General features: G+C 38.6%; 2 protein-coding genes across 6 annotated transcripts; both read left to right on the top strand.

The window, feature by feature from the left end:
* The first annotated feature begins 1,423 nt into the window (after positions 1 to 1,423).
* Positions 1,424 to 13,527, top strand: jpt1a (Jupiter microtubule associated homolog 1a). Its single transcript, XM_047577596.1, has 5 exons — positions 1,424 to 1,618; positions 2,789 to 2,931; positions 8,956 to 9,053; positions 9,289 to 9,316; positions 12,048 to 13,527. Exons 1-5 carry the CDS (start codon positions 1,563 to 1,565, stop codon positions 12,185 to 12,187), a joined length of 465 nt encoding a protein of 154 aa, XP_047433552.1. The 5' UTR covers positions 1,424 to 1,562; the 3' UTR covers positions 12,188 to 13,527.
* A 933-nt stretch (positions 13,528 to 14,460) lies between these two features.
* Positions 14,461 to 22,288, top strand: zgc:174863 (uncharacterized protein LOC100136852 homolog). Of its 5 annotated transcripts, none has more exons than XM_047577592.1 (9): positions 14,461 to 14,608; positions 17,937 to 18,013; positions 18,104 to 18,424; positions 18,665 to 18,973; positions 19,753 to 19,878; positions 20,277 to 20,309; positions 20,692 to 20,739; positions 20,825 to 20,863; positions 20,991 to 22,288. In XM_047577592.1, exons 2-8 carry the CDS (start codon positions 17,947 to 17,949, stop codon positions 20,860 to 20,862), a joined length of 942 nt encoding a protein of 313 aa, XP_047433548.1. In that variant the 5' UTR covers positions 14,461 to 14,608; positions 17,937 to 17,946; the 3' UTR covers position 20,863; positions 20,991 to 22,288. The 5 variants fall into 5 exon arrangements, with proteins under 5 accessions (XP_047433548.1, XP_047433546.1, XP_047433549.1 ...); XM_047577590.1 differs by having other exon boundaries at positions 14,462 to 14,608; positions 21,004 to 22,288; XM_047577591.1 differs by lacking the exon at positions 14,461 to 14,608 and adding an exon at positions 15,381 to 15,403 and having other exon boundaries at positions 21,004 to 22,288.
* The last annotated feature ends 273 nt before the right edge of the window (positions 22,289 to 22,561 follow it).

The following is a 22,561-nucleotide window of genomic DNA, read 5'->3' as shown; positions in this document are numbered from 1 at the left end:
GTTCAGGAGGCAGGCCAAGAACAACAAAATTAATATTTTGGAATGGCCAAGTCAAAATCCCGAACTTAAACCAATAGTAATGTTGGAAGCAAGCAGTTCATGTGAGCAAACCCACCAACATCTCAGACCTGAAGTGGTTCTGTGGAAAAGGCTAAAGTTCCCCCAAGCTGCTGCAGACCACCGATCAGAAGTTACTGAAGACATGTGGTTGATGTTATTGCTGCGAACATCAAGGAGGCCACACCAGATAAACAAGGGTACACATACAGTATATTTGAACCTCACACATCTGTACATGTGATGCATTTTCCTGAATAAACAAATACAAAAAGCATAATATTTGTGGTTTATTTGTATGATCAGGTTCTCTCACACTTTCAGACACACTAACACACACACAGACATACTCACACTTGTGGTCCCCAGTAGCCACGTGGCTCCATTATAATAATGGTACTTTTACAAGAACGTAAATGTACAGTAAACATGTGAAATATCACTAGTTGTCTTTTAATGAAACGTTAACATCACAGAATGCATGGTCTTAACATTTTAAACGTCGTATTTTCAAACTGGCATGTAAACGGTTAAAATCCTGAAAACTTGAAATTTTGGTAGTTTCAAGCAGGTCTGAAGTTGTTTTAGTGATTCATGAAAAAAAGTAGAAAAGATTTCGAAGTATGATGATTTTATGATTTATTCTTTATGCGTGTATATATATACAGGTGTCCAAAGGAGTAAAATTTTAAGGAGGGCATAAGTGTTAATTTGATTTGATAATCCACATTCCTCCCGACCTCGCTGTATTTACTGATACCGTTTTTATTATGTATTTATTTCAGTGTACCTATCTAGTCGGGTTAATCCTGTTTATGTTTTATGCAACAAAATGTCTTAAGAGCGCTTCTTCAAGATATATAACTGCATCCTCATCTATTTGGGACTTATATAATCCGTAGCCTTGACTGGAAACAAAAAGCAAAAGAAGCAGTTGTTGACTATGATACTGATGTTTGACGTCTATCTCTATCTCTTTCCGTGTCATGTAAATAAGTAATCCAATCATTTGTTTGATTAATGTCGCAGGATCCAATCAAAAAAGGAGCTGTGCTTTTGTGGGTGTTACTTATGGTCTGTGGTCTTATTCCGCATCGCTGTAAATTTATCAGAATGAGCAGAGAGAATCCGGAAGAGCGGAGAGTTTGCCTTCACAATATAAGCCAACAACTCACATGTATTGAGATAAGAATTATTTAAAAAAATATCACATCTGAAAACCCAATTTTATTCTAAACTAGTTATAAACAATTTTATGACTTGGCATGGCCATACAATCGAAATATTCCATTTGTCCTCCTGTTATATTTAATTTAGAAAATACAACCGGAAGTTATATATCGGCTTCTGGTCAATTTGTCACTGGGCCACTCAGACAGGAGGCAAGTTGATTAGACCACCAGCTAGAACAGACAATGATGAGGTGGTAAAGTACTGCTCATGAAAGTATAATTCGCGTGCATTCAGACAGATTTATATATACTGTACGACATATTGTGGAGAAAATGACGACTACCACGACATTTCAAGGGATGGAGCCCGGTGCTAAAAACAGTTCCAGGTAAAAGGCGTCGTTTGGTACCCGTTAGCATCCATGAGGCCAATAAGTCCAGCATTTTCTGACTTCAACCTCAACGCTACACAGCTCAACCGAAATTAGAAATCAGCTTCTTTTGACCTTTTTCTGCAAGTGTTACTGAACCGCTTTGAATGGATCTGAAACTAAGCGTGGGACTGCATTAGCAGGAAAGGCTCGGTACCACACCTTCCTGTTTTGTCCGTAAATATGGACCATTTCCATTTTAACGTTAGCCTGCTATATAGCCAGCTAACATGCATGGTACCCTCCCTTTTGTGGTAGCTAGTACACAGTGGGCGGCTTAGTGGTGGTACCTCCGCAGGCCTTGTACAGTCCCGCATTGGTTTCTCGAGTTTAGTCTGCAAAATGGGAGAGGACATAGCATCTGTCACTCCGGCTGGGTGGAGCCCTTGGAAATTCATAACAGCTGTCGATATGATCCCAAGTCATCCTCTGGTATTTCTTTCACATGGCCTGGATATGGCGAGGCCCACAATACAGCTGGCCACACCTGACGTTACCCGAGCCACATTTATACTGTATTCCATCTATTTTATTATCATCATTTAGGGAGATGTAATTCTAGGTGTAGCCTTCTACCGCTGCCTCAGGCACGACAAGACCAGAATGATGCAGTTTGAACATTGACAATGTTTAAATGAATGAGTTATCAGCAGCTTATATGGTAATTATGGTGGAATCCATAATGTCGTGGTAATAATAATATTGTCACAAATATTTACCACGATGTCTAAACACTGTCAGGAGTTATCTCCTGCAGAAAAAATGCTTTATTTAATGAATTTACTATGTGTGCAGTACAATAAATAACAGATGGATGTTCAAAATACAGTGGGATTCATGAATCATATGACTTTTTACCTGTGCTTGGACAAAGTTGTTTTTTTCTTTGTGCTAAAATCTGGCTGCCTAAATGTGCAATTTAACTATTTAGGTCAGTGAAATAAATGTGTCTGGTAAGACATCATGAGGTTATCCCCATAGAATCTGACATCATCCAAAATATTTGATTTGTTTTGTTTATGTTATCTGAGCCGTAGGCTTTCAATAGTTTCCTAAAAACTAAACAGAATGGTGAGAAGAAATTAAATATTCATTATCTAGCTTTCAGTAATACTGTTATCTTTTTAGGGTTTTGCGTCCTCCTGGTGGTGGCTCCAACATTTCACTTGGTGCAGATGAGGAGAAACCTCCTGTTCGGAAAAACAAGATGGCCTCCAGTGTTTTCGCTGAGCCAGAGGACCCCTATGCTAATCGAAGGAACAATCCGCCAGGTATAGTATACCTCACCTCCAAACATGTGTTGCTTTAGTGTTACTGCTTAAAACTTGCTTTGTCATATGGATCTTTATATTAACAGATTCTGATATGTGATCTATGGATTTAATGCTCCAGCTCCTTGTTATCTTGTTTTCACTGGGTTATAAAATTGAAGTTTCACAGACTAATATGAAGTTTGCCTGTAACATATCCATCCCAACTAGAGATGGCCTCATATGACTTTTTTTCAGTGGTGGGGTTTCTGCTTCCTCTGTAAATGTTGAATGATGCACAGTAGTGTCCAAAAGAAGAAATAATAGGAAGGGAATGTGATATTTGCCAGGCATATTGTATCTAAATGTTCTGTTCCTAATTTTCACTGGTCTGTGCACACATCAAAAATAATTTGAGCTAAGATCGTTTGCTACGGAACATGTCTGTTGGACAGAGGTAATACTGCTGCCTATCCAAGCTTTTCCCTGCAGATGAGACCGTCCATGTATTTGTAACAAGACATAATCCCAGCTTTCATTGTACTTAACACAACCATTGTAGGTCCCTCCTTCCACTATACTCTAAAATCTAGGATAAAAGCGCAGAGTTTGTAGTAAATATGGTTTCATGTCTCACATCCTGTGGTAGAAAGGAACTTAACGTTGGGACAGAATTTAGTTTGATTTATTCCAGTCGTTCTCACTTCCTACTTTTACTTCTGGTGACACAGGCCACAAGTCCTACCATTTTGAACCTTGGTAAAATGGAGTCAGAGTGTCTTTCTTCCTTCAAGAATCGGTTTCCTCACTGTCTTGACTTTAACTGCCACCACACATATGTCTCAGAGAGACACATCTTGGAAGACGTATACCCTGTCTGACTATAGAATTAGCATAATTAGAGAGTCTTGGTGTGGATGTTATTTAGACATGTACCACCCACATCCTCTTCTTCTCAGATGCAGAGCAGCTCGTGGATCTCACAGTCTTACCAATGCACAGCCATGATCGTTAAAAAACAGAGTGTGGAATATATAAGCTGTATATAAACACAGTCACACATGCATTCCCTGATCGGTACAATTTCCCCAACATGACGTAGGCCTAATTCACCTATGCGCTTCCACTAACAATTGTGTAACAACACATTTGATTTGTTTGGCCCTTCAGAGATCGTTTTTTATGGGAGTAGACCAAAACTTTCCTCTGTTTTTGAGCTGGAGCTTCTACAATGATACAGTCTGAAAGGTCATCGAGTGCCAAAATCAGAATGCAACAGGCAGGCATATCGTCAAAGCGAAAAACCTGGGTCAACGCGGTATTTCTGTTTACATCGAAGCTGAGCCAATCCAATAAAATCTTGGGTCAACTCTTTCACATCGAGCCGGTTTTTTAGGTCACGTTTATAAAGACTGATCTCTGAAGGGCAGAGATTTTTGTTAATTTTTTTTTTTTTTTTTTTTTTTTTTTTGGTTTCAATAACAAAAGGGGCTTTAGACCAGACCAGGCTCCCCCACCCCATAGCAATGACACTCGTTGATGGTAGCAGTCATCCCCAGGATGCAGCCTGACACAGACACACACAAAAACGGTTTAGGAGCAACTCAAAAACACCACAACATGTTGACCTGGCCTCCAAATTCACTAGATCCCAAACTAATCAAGTACAGTCCCCTCCAAAAGTATTGGAACAGCAAGGCAAATTCCCTTGTTTTTCTTGTTCACTGAAAACATTTGGGTTTAAGATCAAAAGATAAATATGACACAAGAGTTCAGAATGTCAGCTTTTATTTCCTGGTATTTACATCTAGATGCGTTAAACAACTTAGGATATTTCACCGTTTGTATCACACCACAGCATTTTTAGGTGAGCAAAGGTAATGGAACAAATAATCTTAAAGTAAATAACATTTAATATTTGGTGGCATAACCCTTGCTTGCAATGACTGCATCAAGCCTGTGATCCATTGACATCACCAAACTGCATTCTTCATTTGTGATACTATTCCAGGCTTTTACCACTGCTTCTTTCACTTCTTGTTTGTTTCGGGGGGTTTCTCCCTCCAGTCTCCTCTTCAGGAAGTGAAATGCATCCTCAGTTGGATTAAGGTCAGCTGATTGACTTGGCCAGGCTAAAACGTTCCACATTTTCCCCTGATGAAGTCCTTTGTTTTCTTGGTAGTGTGCTTTGGGTCATTGTCCTGCTGCATGATAAAATTCCTCCCAATTAGTTTGGATGCATTTCTCCATGAATTGGCAGACAAACTGTTTCTGTACACTTCGGTATTCATTCTGCTGTTACCATCATCAGTTACATCATCAATAAATATTAATGAGCCTGTTCCAGTAGCAACCATGCATTCTCAAGCCATGACATTACCTCCACCATGCTTCACAGATGAGCTTGTATGCTTCGGATCATGAGCAGTTCCTTTTTTTCTCCACACTTTGGCTTTTCCATCACTTTGGTACAGATTAATATCGGTCTCATCACTCCATAAGATTGTGTTCCAGAACTTTTGTGGCTCATCTCTGTACTTCTTTGCAAATTTCAATCTGGCCATCTTTTGATATGGCCTCTATATTTCTGCTCTCGGAGTCTTCTTCGAACAGTGGATTGTGATACCTTAACCCCTGCACTGTGGAGGTCGTTGGTGATGTCACTTACTGATGTTTGGGGTTTTTTCTTTACAGCTCTCACAATATTTCTGTCATCAACTACTGTTGTTTTCCTTGGCCGACCTGTTCGAGGTCTGTTGCTCAATACACCAGCAGTTTCTTTCTTATTCAGGACATTTGAAATTGTTGTGCTTGCTATGCCCAATGTTTGTCCCATGGCTCTGACTGATTTTCCTTCTTTTCTCAGCTTGGCTTGCTTTTCTCCCATAGACAGCTCTCTGGTCTTCATGTTGGTTTATCGTCTTTAACAAGAAATGCATACTTTATAGGTTTCAACCCAGGCCAAAAAATAGACTAGTCATGTAGAGCTATTTAATGTTTGAACAATCAATCCTGGTCAACAAGAAACACCTGTCAGTCACATGTTCCATTACCTTTGCACCTAAAAATGCTGTGGTGTAATACAAACGGTGAAATATTCTAAGTTGTTTAACACATCTAGATGTAAATACCAGGAAATAAAAGCTGACATTCTGAACTCTTGTCTCATACTCATCTTTTGATCTTAAACCCAAATGTCTTCAGTGAACAAGAAAAACAAGGGAATACTTTTGGAGGCGACTGTCTCTGTGGGATGATCCACAGAGGCCCCTTACTCTCTTAACGTTAATAATATTCTTCGAGGTACAACTGTAACATCTGTTCCTGGCCATCTGTTGTGTAGGCAAAAAATGGGAATTTTCTTTCTATCATATCACATAACTGGGCCAGAAGACTGTCTGTGACATATCCTGCAGCGTTGTTTTCCAGAAAAAGTTCTCAAGTTGTTCCTTCATCAAACAATAACATTTTGTCAAGTGAGGTTTTAAGGAATAACCAAATATATGCACTCACAGAAACATTTGGTGTCAGTATATGAACCAGACAAGTTCACATCATGCAGTAGAAAATGGCAGACACCACGTCAAATTTTTGTGGATTTTGACAGTAGTTGTTCATATGTTCTGTCAGGCAGACAAATGGTTTAGATATGTTAGTGGTGCACACTGCCCTGGGTTCTTTCCTCTGTCAGTCATTGTACAGATACTTGCTTTGTGTCCTACTCACAGGCTGACTAATAAAATGTCTGCTAAGCGTTATTTTGTTTAAAAAAGATAGTGAAAATAAATCTGCAAATCTGAAACAATCCAAGGCTCCAAGGGAAAAAGCCTACACAGCAGGACATGAATGCATGGCTTTATTGAAAATTAACATTGCTGTGAACAGAGCTGTTGTAAGAATGACATTTAGAAGTAAAGTGAAACTTCCAAAACACCGTAAGGCAAATAGAAAACTAGATGGAGACTGTCTGGTGTAATTTCAGAATTCATAGGGTCAGGCCATTATGTCAGCAGACTGCAGCGGTCAGTGTTGTGCACCTTGTGGGAGTTCAATTTTATCAACAATTAACAGAGGATGGCGTTGCCTTTTTAAATTTATGTTCATGCAAACAAAAACCCTTTTGCTGAACCCCTCAGCTTAGCTTTTGGATCAAACTGTTCTAGGAATTCTGAAAGTGACTATTCACTGGAGAGCTACCCCAACAACTGTATACTTGAAAGGGACTGTTTTTTCAGTGTCGTACCACACTGATCCAGTCTTAGCAATGATTTGGTACAATAAATGTCACTTAGGTCTGCAGAACAGGAAAGTCCTGATCCAGTACCGATCTTTTGGTATTCATTATTTTCTGGATCCAAAAAAAAGGTATTTTATTATTTTACTTGTGCCTCCAATAATGTCAAATGCAAACAGTAATAAAGCCTTGATGTAATTATTGATTGATTTCTCATTATTTTAATACTAACATTATATTTTTGCCTAGACTCCGGGACAGATTTTCAAATTGGGTTGCATCACGTACTTCAGTAAAAACTTCATAGATGTTCTCTAATCTCTACAGGATATTTCTTATATCACTGCACCAGGCCAGTGCAGCAACTCGCTAGAAATCTACTGATCCACACCCTTCTCCAGTATACGACATCCACCAAGAGCTAATGCTAACGCAGCAATTAACAGGCTATATGTTAGCCTTACCAGACAACAAAACAAACACCCTCATGGCTTCTTTATTGTAGCTGGTGACTTCAGTCACGCCCATCTGAAGACTGTGCTTACCAAATTTTTTAAAAATATAGATATCAATACAAGGAAAGGCAGAACACTTGGAGCTGTTGTTTGCAATAGTTAATGATTGTAGTTAATGAGTCAGCAATGGTAGATAGGCTAAATAAATCTTGGACTTTGCCTGTTCTAAATGAATGTGTTTGAAGACGATGTTGATAAGTATATCTTACATCCTATTTCAGCTGCTACTGATGATGTTTTTGATCTGTGCCTATTGCCTTAATCCAACAATAATTCAACGATTTAAACACATGTAAACACCTTACTTAGACAGATCCACAAGGGCCATTAATTGGTCAAAGTAGCTTAATTGTTACAAAAAGATGAACTGTCATACAGCTAGATGGAATAAGGAATAAAAGAAGTTCTGTAGCGTTCACTATGGCAGTGGAGCTGAATCAGTCTGCTGGAGAACGAGCTCCTCCGCCCCTCTAATGTTAGGGTTAGGGTTAGTGTTAGGGTAGTGTGTAGTGGATGGGATGGATTGTCCATAATGGAGAGCATTTTTTCCAGTGTCCTCTTGTCCCTCATTGAGACAAACAACTCCAATACAAGGAGCGTCTACAAGGTGTTTTTTTTTTGCTGGTACTACTCCCCCAACAGACCACAGCAAAGACCAGGCCACTTTCTACAACAGACTAGTAGAAAGACTAATATTAGATTAATAGTAAAGACTAATATCAGAGTTCTCCTTATCTGATTAAGACCTAGGTAATACAGTTGGAAATCAGTTTTCACTGGCATGTATACGACTTAATCGGAGTTGAACTAAACAACACTGCCCTGGCGTATGTCCATAGAACAAAAACATTCAAGAAAGCTAGCTACAGAAGAAGAACGTAAACAGAGTTGGTAGAAGAAACACCTGAGGGATAGCCCTCATCTTATCTGCACCAGAAGTAGTGCAAACATTTCATACGAGATTAAAAAAGCTTTACTATTACGCATCTGGTTGTTATTTGAAATACCGATCTACTGCATTAACAACTTTTCTTCTTCTTCTTCTTCTTCTTCTTCTTATTATTATTATTATTAACTCTTTTTTATGATTTATATTGACAAAAATACATATTGCCACCTAGTGTTGTCTTTTATTCGATTTTCTCCATTGCATGTAAACTGGGACAAGGAATGCATTCAGAAAGTTGAGTTTTGAGCATAGCTAAATAAAGCTGTGAGTGAGTGTCGCTGAATGTCTTGTTATTAATCCTGTTGTTAATCTTCTGACAAAGGCATTATGTTTCTTTTCTCTTCCAGGTGGGAAGCCCACAGGTGTGCTGTGTGGTGAGCCATCAGCCCCCCTGAGAAGAGGGGGAAACCACGCCACCAATCACTCTGGAGACGACCCCACCACAGTAAGTCCATGAATGAGGTCATGAGTTGGATCACAACATAGAAATGAAGTGAAACCTGAGGCCAGGCAGACACAGAGGGAACTTGCCCTTGTTTTCCAAATCTCATGGTGTATGCGTCAGTAACAAAGAAGTGAGAGATTACCAAATATAATTTAGGTAGTATCACAGAAATTTCCCGTTCTTAATTCTGTAAAAGTTGTTGAATACTAACCAGTTCTTTTCTGCTTATTTTTAGGATGGAGAAAATATTGTGCGTAATAATGGTAAGCATCTATTTGTCCTCATTGCATCACAGCTCATAATATTATATTCCACTCAAAGTTAGTTTTAAAGAGGACACTAAATATAGTTGTGATAATTTAAAGAATTATCAGCTACATATACACTACCGTTCAAAAGTTTGGGATCACTTAGAAATTTCCTTATGTTTGAAAGAAAAGCACTGTTTTTTTTTCAATGAAGATAACATTAAACCAATCAGAAATACACTCTATACATTGTTAATGTGGTAAATGAGCTGCAAATGTCAGGTTTTTAACGCAGTATCTACATAAGTGTATGAAGGCCCATTTCTGGCAACCATCACTCGAGTGTTCTAATGGTACATTGTGTTTGCTTATTGCGTTAGAAGGCTAATGGATGATTAGAAAACCCTTGTCCAATTATGTTAGCACAGCTGAAAACAGTTTAGCTGGTTAGAGAAGCTATAAAACTGACCTTCCTTTGAGCTACAGTAGATGAGTATCTGGAGCATCACATTTGTGGATTCGATTAAATTCTCAACATGGTCAGAAACTTTCATGTGAAACTCGACAGTCTATTCTTGTTCTTAGAAATGAAGGCTATTCCATGTGAGAAATTGCCAAGAAACTGAAGATTTCCAAGAACTACTCCAAGTACTACTCCCTTCAGAGAACAGCACAAACAGGCTCTAACCACAAAAGAAAGAGAAGTGGGAGTGCTGGCCTTAGGGCAGAGTGGCAAAGAAAAAGTCATATCTGAGACTGGCCAATAAAAGGAAAAGATTAATATGGGCAAAAGCACACAGACATTGGGAAAAAGTGTTATGCACAGATGAATCGAAGTTTGAGGTGTTTGGATCACACAGAAGAACATTTGTGAGACGCAGAACAACTGAAAAGTTGCTGGAAGATTGCCTGACACCATCTATCAAGCATGGTGGAGGTAATGTGATGGTCTGGGCTTGCTTTGGTGCTGGTAAAGTGGGAGATTTGTACAAGGTAAAAGGGATTTTAAATAAGGAAGGCTATCACTCCATTTTGCAACGCCATGCCATACCCTGTGGACAGCACTTGATTGGAGCCAATTTCATCCTACAATAGGACAATGATCCAGAACACACTTCCAAATTATGCAAGAACTATTTATGGAAGAAGCACTCAGCTGGTATTCTATCTGTAATGGAGTGGCCAGCACAGTCACCAGATCTCAACCCCATTGAGCTGTTGTGGGAGCAGCTTGAACGTATGGTACGCAAGAAGTGCCCATCAAGCCAATCCAACTTGTGGAAGGGGCTTCTGGAAGCATGGGGTGAAATTTCTCCAGATTACCTCAACAAATTAACAGCTACAATGCCAAAAGTCTGCAATTCTGTAATTGCTGCAAATGGAGGATTCTTTGACGAAAGCAAAGTTTGAATGAGAAAATTATTATTTCAAATAATAATCATTATTTCTAACCTTGTCAGTGTCTTGACTATAATTTCTATTCATTTTGCAACTCATTTGATAAATAAAAGTGTGACTTTTCATGGAAAACACAAAATTGTCTGGGTGACCCCAAACTTTTGAACGATACTGTACATTGAAAATGACAGGGAAACAGGAGCAGATTATAAAACGAATTAAAGGAGGCATGTTCTGAATTGCTCCTGGATGGCCACATTTTATGAAGTTAAAGATCAGGAGAAACCTGTTAATTTCCATCATTTGCCACTAACACAACCACTTGTTCCCTGTTGTGGGCTAGCTGCACTTAAAAGGAAGAATCTAGAACTGGAATTTGCGTCTTGTCACAGTTGGATCTGAATAAGATTCTAAGTTGAGCTTTAAAATGCAAAAAGAAGAAATGGGAGCAAGAGACCAAAAAATTTGAGCAGGCAATTTATTGACAACAGTAATTAAACTGAGTTCATTCATCAGTTGATCAAGTTTAAGAATGAGCTGTGGTTAAATAATGTTAAAGTTGCTCATTACCGAGTGACAGTTTTATTGCTGTTTCTGTGTTGCTGATCCTCTCTTCACTGCTGTCTCCGTACAGAGCTGCTGAATCTCCTTCATCCTCTGTAAAAATGTCATCCTTCTTGTCAGTGGCTCAAACGTGCAGGCCTCATCCTCTTGATTTTCTCCCAAACTAGGTCTTCTTCACTAGCGGCCAACACAACTAACCCATCTGATGATGTGGGTAGTTGTGTAAAATAAAATTAAGTTGGTAGAGATATCACCCCAAAACAGATCATAAAAAGCTTTTATTCTTTAAAATGGCTGATTATTACAATGTTTCATTTCATTATTATATTTAAAATATGTTTACATATACTATGATGGTGTCTGTTCCATTTGTTTCATGTCCTCTTTAACACAATGTATGCAACAAAAACCAAACCAAACCAAAGGCTGGATAGAGATTTAAGTGATATATTATGTATATGTAAGTGAGGGTTTGATTTTTGCTAAAAGTTAATCCAGTAAGTTTGGGCAGTAGGAGTCCGTGTACTGTCTGCACACCATTTGAGAAGAACAAAGCAGGAGAGAAGTAAATACATTTGTAAGTTGTAGCTGATACGTCCATTGCAGCTGAAGCCAAATGACACACACGCGATGTGGTTATTCATTACCTGTTCTTTCGGGATAATGAATGTTGTAATATGAGTCATTAAACTTAATTGACGAGTTGCTGACAAGTCTGTCCCAGACTGAATTGTGTAAACTGTTCCGGACAGTGTCATAATTTTTTTTTCCTGTGTCTGTCCAGAAAGTAGTGCTGCTGAACCTGAAGCAGTTCCAGAGCAGGCACCACAGGCTGAGGAGCCGCAGGCTGAGGATCCCCCTGCAGGACTACCATCTGGTCGCCGAAATCCTCCAGGGGGCAAATCCAGCCTCATCCTAGGCTGAGTGCCACTCAACCACCCCTGCTTACCTCCACTCGTCAAACTCATCTTTTTTTTTTTTTTTTTCCAAACAAGATACCCCATTCGTCTGTACCGCATTTAACCCTCTGATGTCCAGCAGACACCAGTCTCCTCCACATCCCCAAGTGCATTGTTTTGATACCTCTTTTTTGAAAACTGTTTTGTACTGTTTTTATTGTTTGCTTATTTTGACAGAAGCACTTTATGTATTTCTATGTAAATGGTTCAAAGTCAACCTTTGCCCCTGAAATGCATTAGACGTGCCATGAAGGGTACAAGGTTCACATTTCTCATATCAACCAATGGTAAAAGTCCCCTAACTTTATGGCAACAGCACAAGGCTGTAGAGGATTACACAAGCAGTTTGGAGAAGAAGCAAAGAAGAAAACCTTTGCACTGTCTTTATTTTGGGTCCATCTTGCATGCACGTCGGGTCTTTAACGTATGAATGTGAGAAGAAACATAACTGTGAATTTATTTTCAATTATTTTCTTTTGTTTTACTTTTGTTTTTTTCTTGTGGACTGATTATTGTATTGTTGTTGCATGATGTCTTTCTACTGATTATAGTATTATCCATATAGGAGCCAAATAGGATCCATATAAATTACTGTAATTGTGATCTGAAAGATTTGTATTGAGATAAGCACTGTAGGTCCCATGTCCAGTAACAAAGTTGGAAACAAGCCTTCTTTTATAGTGTAGTCAGTAACCCTAGGTTATTGTAACCCTAGTGCCAGTTTTGACTGCCCCATGTTTTTACAGGTGAAATTTACTCTAAAGTGCACGTCTTTGTGTGTTAGGCTACAACATCAAACAAGGTTGGGTTTCCCAATAGCATCCTAGAAATGTCACAATGAATACTCGGCAAATCAGTGAAAAGCTGTTGGTCATGACGCTCAAGTGTTTCTAGTAAACTCATCCTAGATTTGACAAGTGACCTTATGACAGCTCAGCCTTCTTTTTCACTCTTTTACCCCCCGATCCATTTAATATTTCCTCGAATCTCACTGCAAATCTTTTGTACATTATTCAAACCAAAACAACTTCCTGCTTCTGTTCTCTGGAGTCACGTGTGACTGCTCTGTCTACAAGCTGTCACGCAAGAAAATCTGCATTTCACATACACTATGTCTTTCCGGTGGTGTTATTTTTTATTTAAAAATGTTACTTTTTATTTTATTTTTTTAACGTGTGTTATGATGCCAGACGTGTCTGTCAGCATCATGTACCAATTCATGTTGCTGGATGTAAGCGACTGCAGAAATTTGAATTCAAGAAATGGCACAAGTGGAAATTAACATTAAAATCAATTTTGACCATGCATTTTGTTAGCTGTGTGTAGCATCAGTCTGATAGTTATCAGTTGTTTCAAGGGATTTTTTTTATTTTTTATTTTATTTATTTATTTATTTATTTTACTGAAAATCTTTAGGTCCGGAAGATTTCAAACTTCAAAGTCCACTTGATTTAACTCATTGTCTTTGAATACATTTTTATTTAAATGATTGTTCTCTGTTACATATGATTGGGTCCATATACTGTATGTTTGGATAAACAGTGTATGTAAGCTGGTTCATCAAAAGTTACATGTTCTTATATTTAAGAAAATTCAGTGTTGTCTTAAATTTGAAGGGAAGTACATCCGCATTGAAGGAAATGTGTAGGAAGTGTGAGCATTTAAACACAGCCACCTGTTCTCAGGGGATCATAAGGTGATTTGACACATAATTATTATTACCAGCTTGCGATCGAAGGAGCTCTCGACTTGAAGTGAAACAGACTATGTTAAGATTGCAAAACAAAATAAATTGTTCAGCTAGTATAGGCACTGGTGAACTTGGCAACAAAACAATCTTCAGGAGGTAGACATAACATCCAGATCTGCCATAAAGAGAAGACTTCACAGGACCAGAGACAGTTTACCACATGCTGCAAACCATCCATACATCACAACATCTGTCACTGGCAGCACATTTGGATAGGATCTCCTAACAGTGTTATAGCAGATACCTTTATGGACATCATAGTTGGCAGTTGCAGGTCAAACCAAGGAGGAGCAGGTTGTGGATTTCAGCCATAAACACATAGCACGCACGAATACTGGTGACACGTGGCTGGGATTTGAGACGCAGGGTTAAACTTTTTTTTTTTTTTTTCAATTTATGTATAGCTGTTGTTGGATGCCACTGCAACTTGATCTCATTCTAATATCCAGCCTTTGGACGGCAACAAAACTAAAAGTGCAGTCTGTGGTTACAGCCCTCTCTAGCCTCGTCTAGCCAATGACCCTGTTTGATTACTCCCTCTTACTCATAACGAAAATGAAAGCAAGTTAAGACCAGACTAAGGAGTCCGGAGTCCCAACAGATCCACACATCTCCCACCGAGAGGAGCGTGTTAAGGTGAGTCATAAACATACCTAAACGTATGTAAACATAGGCTAAACTAATGTAGGTCGTATGCATTGGACAGATTTAAAGTTACATAGAACCAAGGCGTGTAAACCAAGATACGTACCTTGAGGTTATCAACTATTCGTTCATTTGACTTATTTATTGGTGTCCGTTGAGTGTTTTGACAGACACAGTGTTTTAATAGTGTTTTAACTTGGTAACTATTTCTGTATAAATCATTATTGATCACATTGAATTCATTGTAAATGAAGTACGTCGCGGATCACCACAAGGAAATGAAAGTGAGCTGGTCGAAACTGCGCAGAGAAAAAAGTCGTTCGCTATGTTCCCATTCCTTCTCCATACGCTTCAGTTTCAGTCGAACGACACATTTTAACGTATTTCATTCAGCTGAAATGGTGGGTGATTTCTTTTTTATCGAAGCAGGAGCCGACGACAGCAGCACAATACCGCAGCGTCGACAAACATATAAATCGAGGTCATAGCCCTGCGGGCAATCTTTAACGTCACAAGAACTCGCTTTACGAAAAAAAAAACTGGACTGAGCTCGTGTAAAATACGTAAAAATACTATTTTTATTATCATCTATTATTATCGGCTGTGAATTTTACATTCAAAGTGTAAGTTTGCATTCAAGTGCAATTTTTCCACACTTCCTGGATTTAACATTCAAATCCTACTTTGAATGTTAAATCAAGGAAGTTGAATAGTAGAGCTGATTTTTTTTCTTTTTTTTTCCCCATCAGGATATTCTGACTTTTCTATGTACACAGGAAGAGAAAGGTCAGTTCCCCTAGGGCCATATAATTTATCTTCTCACAAAAAGAAAGAAAACTGAGGAAAAAAGAAAACTTTGACTCTTGGGAAATCACTGACAAACAATGTTGCTGGAGTAATGTTAATTCATGTGTGCGTCAGGCCCTTGAGACATCCACAGTTGGAATACTGTGCTTCAAGTGCATGTTTGAGAGCGATGTGGTGGGCTAAACTGGTGTGGGGATTGCAGATGCTGATTCTGGCATCCAATACCACACAGCTGTCGTGGTTAAATGATTGTATTGGGAATGCATTTTAGAACAGAAAAGTCCTGTGCAGCTTGCATACAGGTGTCATATTAGTCCATTTCAGTTGTTTAGGAAATTGTTTGGGGAAAGTGGTCTGTCCTTGCCCTTTAGCATCGTCGTAACTGTTTCAGATCAGATAGCTGAGTAAAGCTCTGTCACAAACGAGGCCTGAATTCATGGGATAGTGGGCCTAATCTTTGATTATGAAGTGTTTTTTGACTGCCATCATGCTGTGTTGTGAAGGTTCAGGATGAAGAAGTATTGTCAAACTAAAAATAAAAGTGGGCAATTCTATTACAAAAGCTAGTTACACAATGAGTAATGTTAGTGATGTAAGGAGCATGTTGTGCTTGAATACACTTGAAACCTCTTTTGTCCTGGCAGTCATTGTCCTTTTAGGCAACTCTACTCTACTTTACAATATTTGTAAATATTGATGTGGATTTATTTATGAATATTTGTTCTATGATTATACGATAAAATGTTTTGGCCTCTGGGATAATAAGGGTATTCTTGATATTTGATCTCAGTGTGAATAAAACAAGGACACACACAGACAGAAAGACAAGAAACTAAAAACAAATTCAGTCGGGCTTAGAACAAACACTCAAGCCAGGGAAGTTCCTGTCAGTTCTGAGCAGTATCAACACTTAGCAATGTGGAAGTGAAAATGATACAACAATGGACACGAATGGACACTTTTTTAGTGAGAATATATTTTCTCTACTCCTAAGGTATGTAGCCTCATTTTTGGCAAGGCACTAGACTTTCTCTTTCAGTATGACTGCCTTTAGCCCTGAGCAGATAAAAAATAAAAAATAGTGGTCAAACTGGCCACACAGGCTTCTGTTTGGATTTAAGCTACACTGATATTTGCAGCACATGAAACAATGGGAAAATCAGTAATTAGATCAGTAGTCCACCCATCAACCCACCAGGGGAGTAGCATTGCAAATTAGCTCCAATCTTAACAAGCTAGGATATTTTAAATTAGTTTATTTGTGAATGTTTTGTCCTCATATATGTTCCTTTTTAAAGTGAACACACACATCAGGTGACCCCACCCCCCCACCCCCACAGCAGCAGTATACAGATAATAATGTTTAATGTTTAATCAGTTCATTGCAAGAAAGCAAAATGTTGTTCGCCAATCAGTTACAGTTATACGAACTCAATTGCTATAAAACCATAACGCAGTTTATGCCAGTGTAAATATTGGACCAAGTTTTCCCCTCAGTCATGATAAATCTATTTGAATCACATCCTGATTGCTGTTTTTTTCTGTTCTTTCTGTCTGTCAGGGAATTGATCTCTCCCTTTTTGTTGTGTGAAATCAAACGTGCATGCAAGGATTTTCACCCAGCAGTCATGAAAGGAACAAAACTAGAAATTTGAGTTTAAGTTTGCTTAAGAGTATAATAAAACTTAATTAGAGCATGCTGAAATGGTTTCTCAAAAAGATTTACAAGTTGAAAGGAATGGTTTGCTGTGGTTAAAACTAGCCCGCGTAATTTTGGTGCTGGAAAACGTCGCTGGCCCTGCTCCTATGATTTTGAATACTTTGAAACAAGGAAAGAAATTTGCCAGGAAAAGAAATCTTCCTGTATTAGTCTTTTGGCACTTCATCGCACTCACGCCTCCTATGAATGAACAAAAATTTATGAAACAACCTGTAAAAATAACTTTTTACTCGTGACTAAGATTCTTTTTGTGAGCAATTCTCAAAAGCCTTTTCAACCAGACATACAGCTAATGAGAAGCATTCATCAGTAATCAAGCCATAGTAAAGATCTAAATAGTTATAAAATTTTGTTTTGAAAGAGTTATAAAATATGAATCCTCAATAAACACTTGTATAAACAAGTTTGTCACAGGGGACACAGGGAGAGGAAATGAATACTGTTAGTATGATTGGTAAATCTTCTGTGTTAAGACTGCATCTGTCCATTTTTGGGTGTGAATCGAGCGCTTCCCCCAGTTCAGTAATGATAACCAGTAATAATGCTGGGTTTGTTTAAGGTGACATGAATCCCAATCACGTATGCTAGTGAAGTGTGTGTACTCCTGCTGAGCTGCTCCAGTCTGGTGCTTTTTGTGGCTCACAAAACTACCCAAAGTATCCTGAGTGCACCTGAGTGTTCTTAACACCTTAATTCACAGAAATGCTTCCATGTGAATTAAAGCAGCTGTGTGTGATTGTTACATCTGACCTGATTGGCACATAAAAATGTTCACTCCAAATGTCATTTTAGGTGAAGAAACATGGCCTCCTGTGGTACCATCACCTTCATCTTCGGCTTCTTCATCTTCATCACTGCAGTTAACACTTGTAAGTTCTTTCATATGTGGACAATATCAAGAATCAGTTGCTGCTTGCTGATCATGTTAGTTACCATTCATGTTTTTTCCATCTTAACAGCTTCCATGAATGTGAAATGCAGTACTGAAAGTGTGGGAGAGCATGGCCACGAGTCACTGCTGAACTGTGTTGTCGAAACCGCAGCAGATGATCAAATCCGAGTGGTTATTTGGAAGAAGGGTGAAGAGATTTTGCTTCGTTATTATGATGAGGAGCTGACTCTGAAGCCAGGCTATAGATTTGCTGACCCCTCCTGGATGAACACGAGGAACGTATCCCTGCTCATAACCAACACTGTCGTGACAAGTGAAGGCGAATATTCTTGCAAAGTGCACACATATAATGGGGACGACGGAAGCACAGTCAGCTTCAAAGTCAAAGGTGAAACTGAAACACTTTTAAAACTTTTAGCATGCAGGATCGATAATTTATCTACAAAACTCTTACAAACTCATTCATAATCTTAAACACAATATAAGTTGTTGAACATTTGTTGAACATTTTCTGGCCAATCAGATTGGCATTCCCCTTAAGTTGTGTCAGCTCTATTTATGTATACTTTCAGTTTCATTATGACACTCAGCTCAGTGATTATGTTTGCTCTCCATTTTCTGTTTGCAGCCAAATACAGTGAGCCTAGAATCAACTCCATCCCTGAGAACATTCCCCCAAATACAGACAGTACCCTGATCTGTAAGTCTGAAGGTGGCTACCCACAAGGTGAGATTCGATGGTTTGATGAAAACCATCAGGACTGGACAAAAAGTTCGAAGATGGAGGTGATACAGACCGACAATGGTTTGTATCAGCTCTCAAGCAATCTGGCTTTGCTGAGTGGATCCACTTTCTCCAAGTATACCTGTGTCGTGTTCAATTCCAGCGGAGGCAAGGAGGGGGAAGCCACATACGAAATAACATCTATACCTGAAGGTATGTTACTGAGCAACACAGTTAATACTTTGTAGGCCTATCGGGACATGCCTGCTGCTCACAGTCGCATGCCATCCTGTAATTCAGTCTGCGCACATGAGTAAACACACCTTGAAAATGTTTTTGTTGGCTGCATGGAAAGTCGTAGGTGGCTGAATTATCAGAGACCAAGACTACAGGAGTGGTTAGGCATTGGAAAAAAAAGTCTAGGTAATGTTGAACCACAACAGAACAGAAAACACATGTTGTAAAACCATGTTTTTATGTTTTACAGCACAAATGTTGGTACTGTTTTTGGTGTACACTTCACTAAATGGACAGACTGCAACCTGTCTTTGTCCTAAAAACTTTAAACATTCTCTGAGATAAAGAAAAAAAATACCAGCAGGCATGATGATAAGCTCCGAAAAAGACTGAGCAATGTGTCTCGTGTTTCTTTTTTAAATACTTTCAGTCTCCTTGATCGGAAAAAGAGAATACCTTAACAGGTTATTTTTGCTTCTATGTGAGCTGTTACCTAAGTTATCCAACTTCTCGTAACTGCCAGATCAGTATCTGTCTATGCCACGTTTTAACAACAGTAGTGACAGTCTTGTACACAGTCTGCAAGGGAGGAAACTAAGAGCTACTGTACACACTGTGCAGACCCCTCTGTGTGAGTTAAAGTAAACTGAATGTGGGCTAATTATTACACTGATAACTTTACTACCTCACTGGATGAAATAGATCATCCACTCTTATGAGTCATGATTTGTTTTTGTTTTTTAAAATTCATTCAGTTTACGGCAGCCTAGGAGCTGAAGAAGGAGGGAAGGAGGCCTCCAAAATAGTGGCCCCTATAGTGGTCATTGGATCACTGCTGGTGGGATTGCTGATGGTGCTGCTGTATAAAAGACGATCTCACCGTGAGTATTTTGGGAGTATGATGTGTGGTCTTAAAGTACTGGTTGAATAGTGAAATCGTATACGTTTGCATCACTTGCATCCTGTAAACAATGAAATGCTCAATGGAAAAAACGTCCAATGAAAACAAAAAAGGTCTAACTGGAAAAACCTGTTGAACACCTGGCTAGCAGCCATGCTATTCAAAATGGGAAAGTACGATGCTTTGTTTTCTTGTCATTCAGGATTGAGCAGCCTAGTTTTTTCCACGGTCTATACAGACGCTCAAATTTACTTTTCATTTTCTTATTCATTCAGAGACAATGTTGTCCAAAATGTCTCATAAATGTTTAGTTAAGTTAGAGATATCTGTAGTGAGTGTGGGCTCACTGTCGTGTCTTTCCTTTTTGTTTTTTTACAGAGGCACGAAGGCCCTCTGCTGCACCCCTTATGGGTTAGTCCATCTTTGGACACACTTTTACAGCTCATTTAGTTCTTTTCTACCTAAAACTTGACCTGATCTCATTCTACTTCAGTTAAGCGTCACTACTAATCACTGTCTAGGATCTCTACTGTTCTTGCTCTAACTGTGTATCAAACTGAACTGAATTTCTTCTATTTGGGAAGTACAGTGATATAACACACTATATTTCGTGGTTAATCACAACCATTCAAAACTTAACTTTACATGACCTTACTTTTCCTGAAAACCTAACTGGCGGGGGTTTATCTGTGCTCGCATGTCATGAACTTGCTGATGGTATGGTGATGGTTTCACAACCTACCGTTGTAATGTGCAGACAAAACTTATGTGATGTTTTCATTTGTTCCAAAAGGTCCTTACATGCATGGAGGTGGATGTCACCATGAGGAATGTAGGCAAGGTATGTACTGTATGTGTAAATCTGTCTAACTTTGTTTGATTCCAGTAAATGTCTCCCCCTATAATGCTCTGTGATCTTTCATCAGAAGCTGAAGAGGTGATGGACACCAACAGCCCAGCCTGAGGTAATTATAATGATCCAAACAACCAAAAAAGACTAGTTCACCTCCTTTTTGTAATGTGTGCACTGCCAGACAGATATCAGTAACTAGACAAGAGTAAATAAATAAATAAAAGCTCTTTCTCATGCAGACTCTCTCCACAGGAGACATGGCATTCTACAGGAATAAAGGATGGCATCTTCCAAAACCTTCCACAGCTCTGCTCTCACTGTACTTTTCCTGTTTCTAACACCTTCCAATACCTAGGAATAACTTGTATTATTGTGATTCATCAGAAGAAGAAGATGTTCACTTTTTTGTGACTAAACACTCTTCAGCAAAGAATACGCCTAAAAAAAGGGCTGAGTTTGAATGAAGTGGATTCACGGGGAAATTCCATCAATGTCAGACGCAAAGTGATACATGACTGAGAGAAATGACGAAAGTGGTTTTACAATGGTTGTTGGAAAGTATGATTGCATGTAGGTTTGTCTTTGTTCCGCCCAAGCAGTAACTGTAGCTAATGCCAGCTCGGCACTTCCTCTTCTCATGTTGCTTCATTATTACAAGGAAATCATGAATCAAATTTTTTGGGATAATGGGAAGTTGTCATCTACATTATAGGTTTGCGTGTGTATCTTGTAATCTAATGTATCTCAGGTCATTGTGTTGATTGTATGATTTTTTTACAGTTTGATTTTTATCTTTTGTCTGTATTGTTTTTTTCAAGATGCTCACACATGCACTGTAGCTCATTTACACATAAACAACGCTCTTGAGAACCCCAAGTAAAAAGAAAACTAATATATAAGTAAAAATGTAGTCAAATAAAATAAAATAATATAAGCAGAAAATGCACAAAATTAGTAGATAAACAAATATTCGAGAAATAGAGACAGAAACTAGCATATGAGGAACTTATCCCATGTGATGTCTTAAAGCTGACCACTCTTTTTTGTTTCTGCTTTTGTGTGATGAATGAAACTGTGCATATGTAACTTTTGGAAGTCACACTGAAACTTTATGGTCAAATCAACATGTAATCGTACCACCTCAGGGTTGATTATCGAGGACTGTCGCTTGTGGTTGGCTAAGCAGGTTAAGGGTGATTTGAGTTCATTATCGACTGTATTGAGGAAAATCAACATCAGGGTGAATGTTTTAAGATCAGCATTATCAGAAAGAAACAAAATATTCTTATATTCAATCAAATCATCTTGTATCAAGAAAAAAACATCTGCCAATGAGTTCAGCTTTTCTTGTTTGACAAAAATTCTTAAAATAAGCACTCTCGAAAATCCTTTTTTGCAGTGCTTTACTTAAATCATTCATTGGGTTAATGTGAAAACAGACACAGTCCTTGCTGTGTATTTTTTCTGTGTGGTTCACTTATGTACACTGTGATTTGTGGTGGTAAGCTCTTATTAAAACATTTGTACCTACAAAAAAGAGAACGTGTGAATTATTTCCTGTATGATAATGTCATACAGATACAGATACAAATAATTTCCACGTTGCATGTGGTTACATGTGGTTACATGTAATAATTGCTGCAAAGCTCCAGCTGCAACACATCAACATACCTAGACTTAGAATGTTCAGACCCAGTGTCAAACTGTTTCACTTGTTGACTGTTTTGCAGATGTTTGATGCTGATATAAGCTGGTTTCTGTTTTCTTCTTTCTCATGATATGATAAGATCATTTGGCCTTGATTAACATC

Source organism: Mugil cephalus, chromosome 2 (genome assembly GCF_022458985.1).
Source record: "Mugil cephalus isolate CIBA_MC_2020 chromosome 2, CIBA_Mcephalus_1.1, whole genome shotgun sequence".
NCBI classification, from domain to species: domain Eukaryota; kingdom Metazoa; phylum Chordata; class Actinopteri; order Mugiliformes; family Mugilidae; genus Mugil; species Mugil cephalus.
Note: the sequence above shows the minus strand (reverse complement) of the source record. Positions and strands in the feature narration are given on the sequence as shown.

Coding starts and splice junctions, on each gene's coding strand:
- jpt1a (XM_047577596.1), top strand. CDS start 1,563: ATGACGACTACCACGACATTTCAAGGGATGGAGCCCGGTGCTAAAAAC. Junction 1,619..2,788: donor GGTGCTAAAAACAGTTCCAG/GTAAAAGGCGTC, acceptor TTATCTTTTTAG/GGTTTTGCGTCCTCCTGGTG. Junction 9,317..12,047: donor AAATATTGTGCGTAATAATG/GTAAGCATCTAT, acceptor GTGTCTGTCCAG/AAAGTAGTGCTGCTGAACCT.
- zgc:174863 (XM_047577592.1), top strand. CDS start 17,947: ATGGCCTCCTGTGGTACCATCACCTTCATCTTCGGCTTCTTCATCTTC. Junction 20,310..20,691: donor CTCTGCTGCACCCCTTATGG/GTTAGTCCATCT, acceptor TTGTTCCAAAAG/GTCCTTACATGCATGGAGGT. Junction 20,740..20,824: donor CCATGAGGAATGTAGGCAAG/GTATGTACTGTA, acceptor ATCTTTCATCAG/AAGCTGAAGAGGTGATGGAC.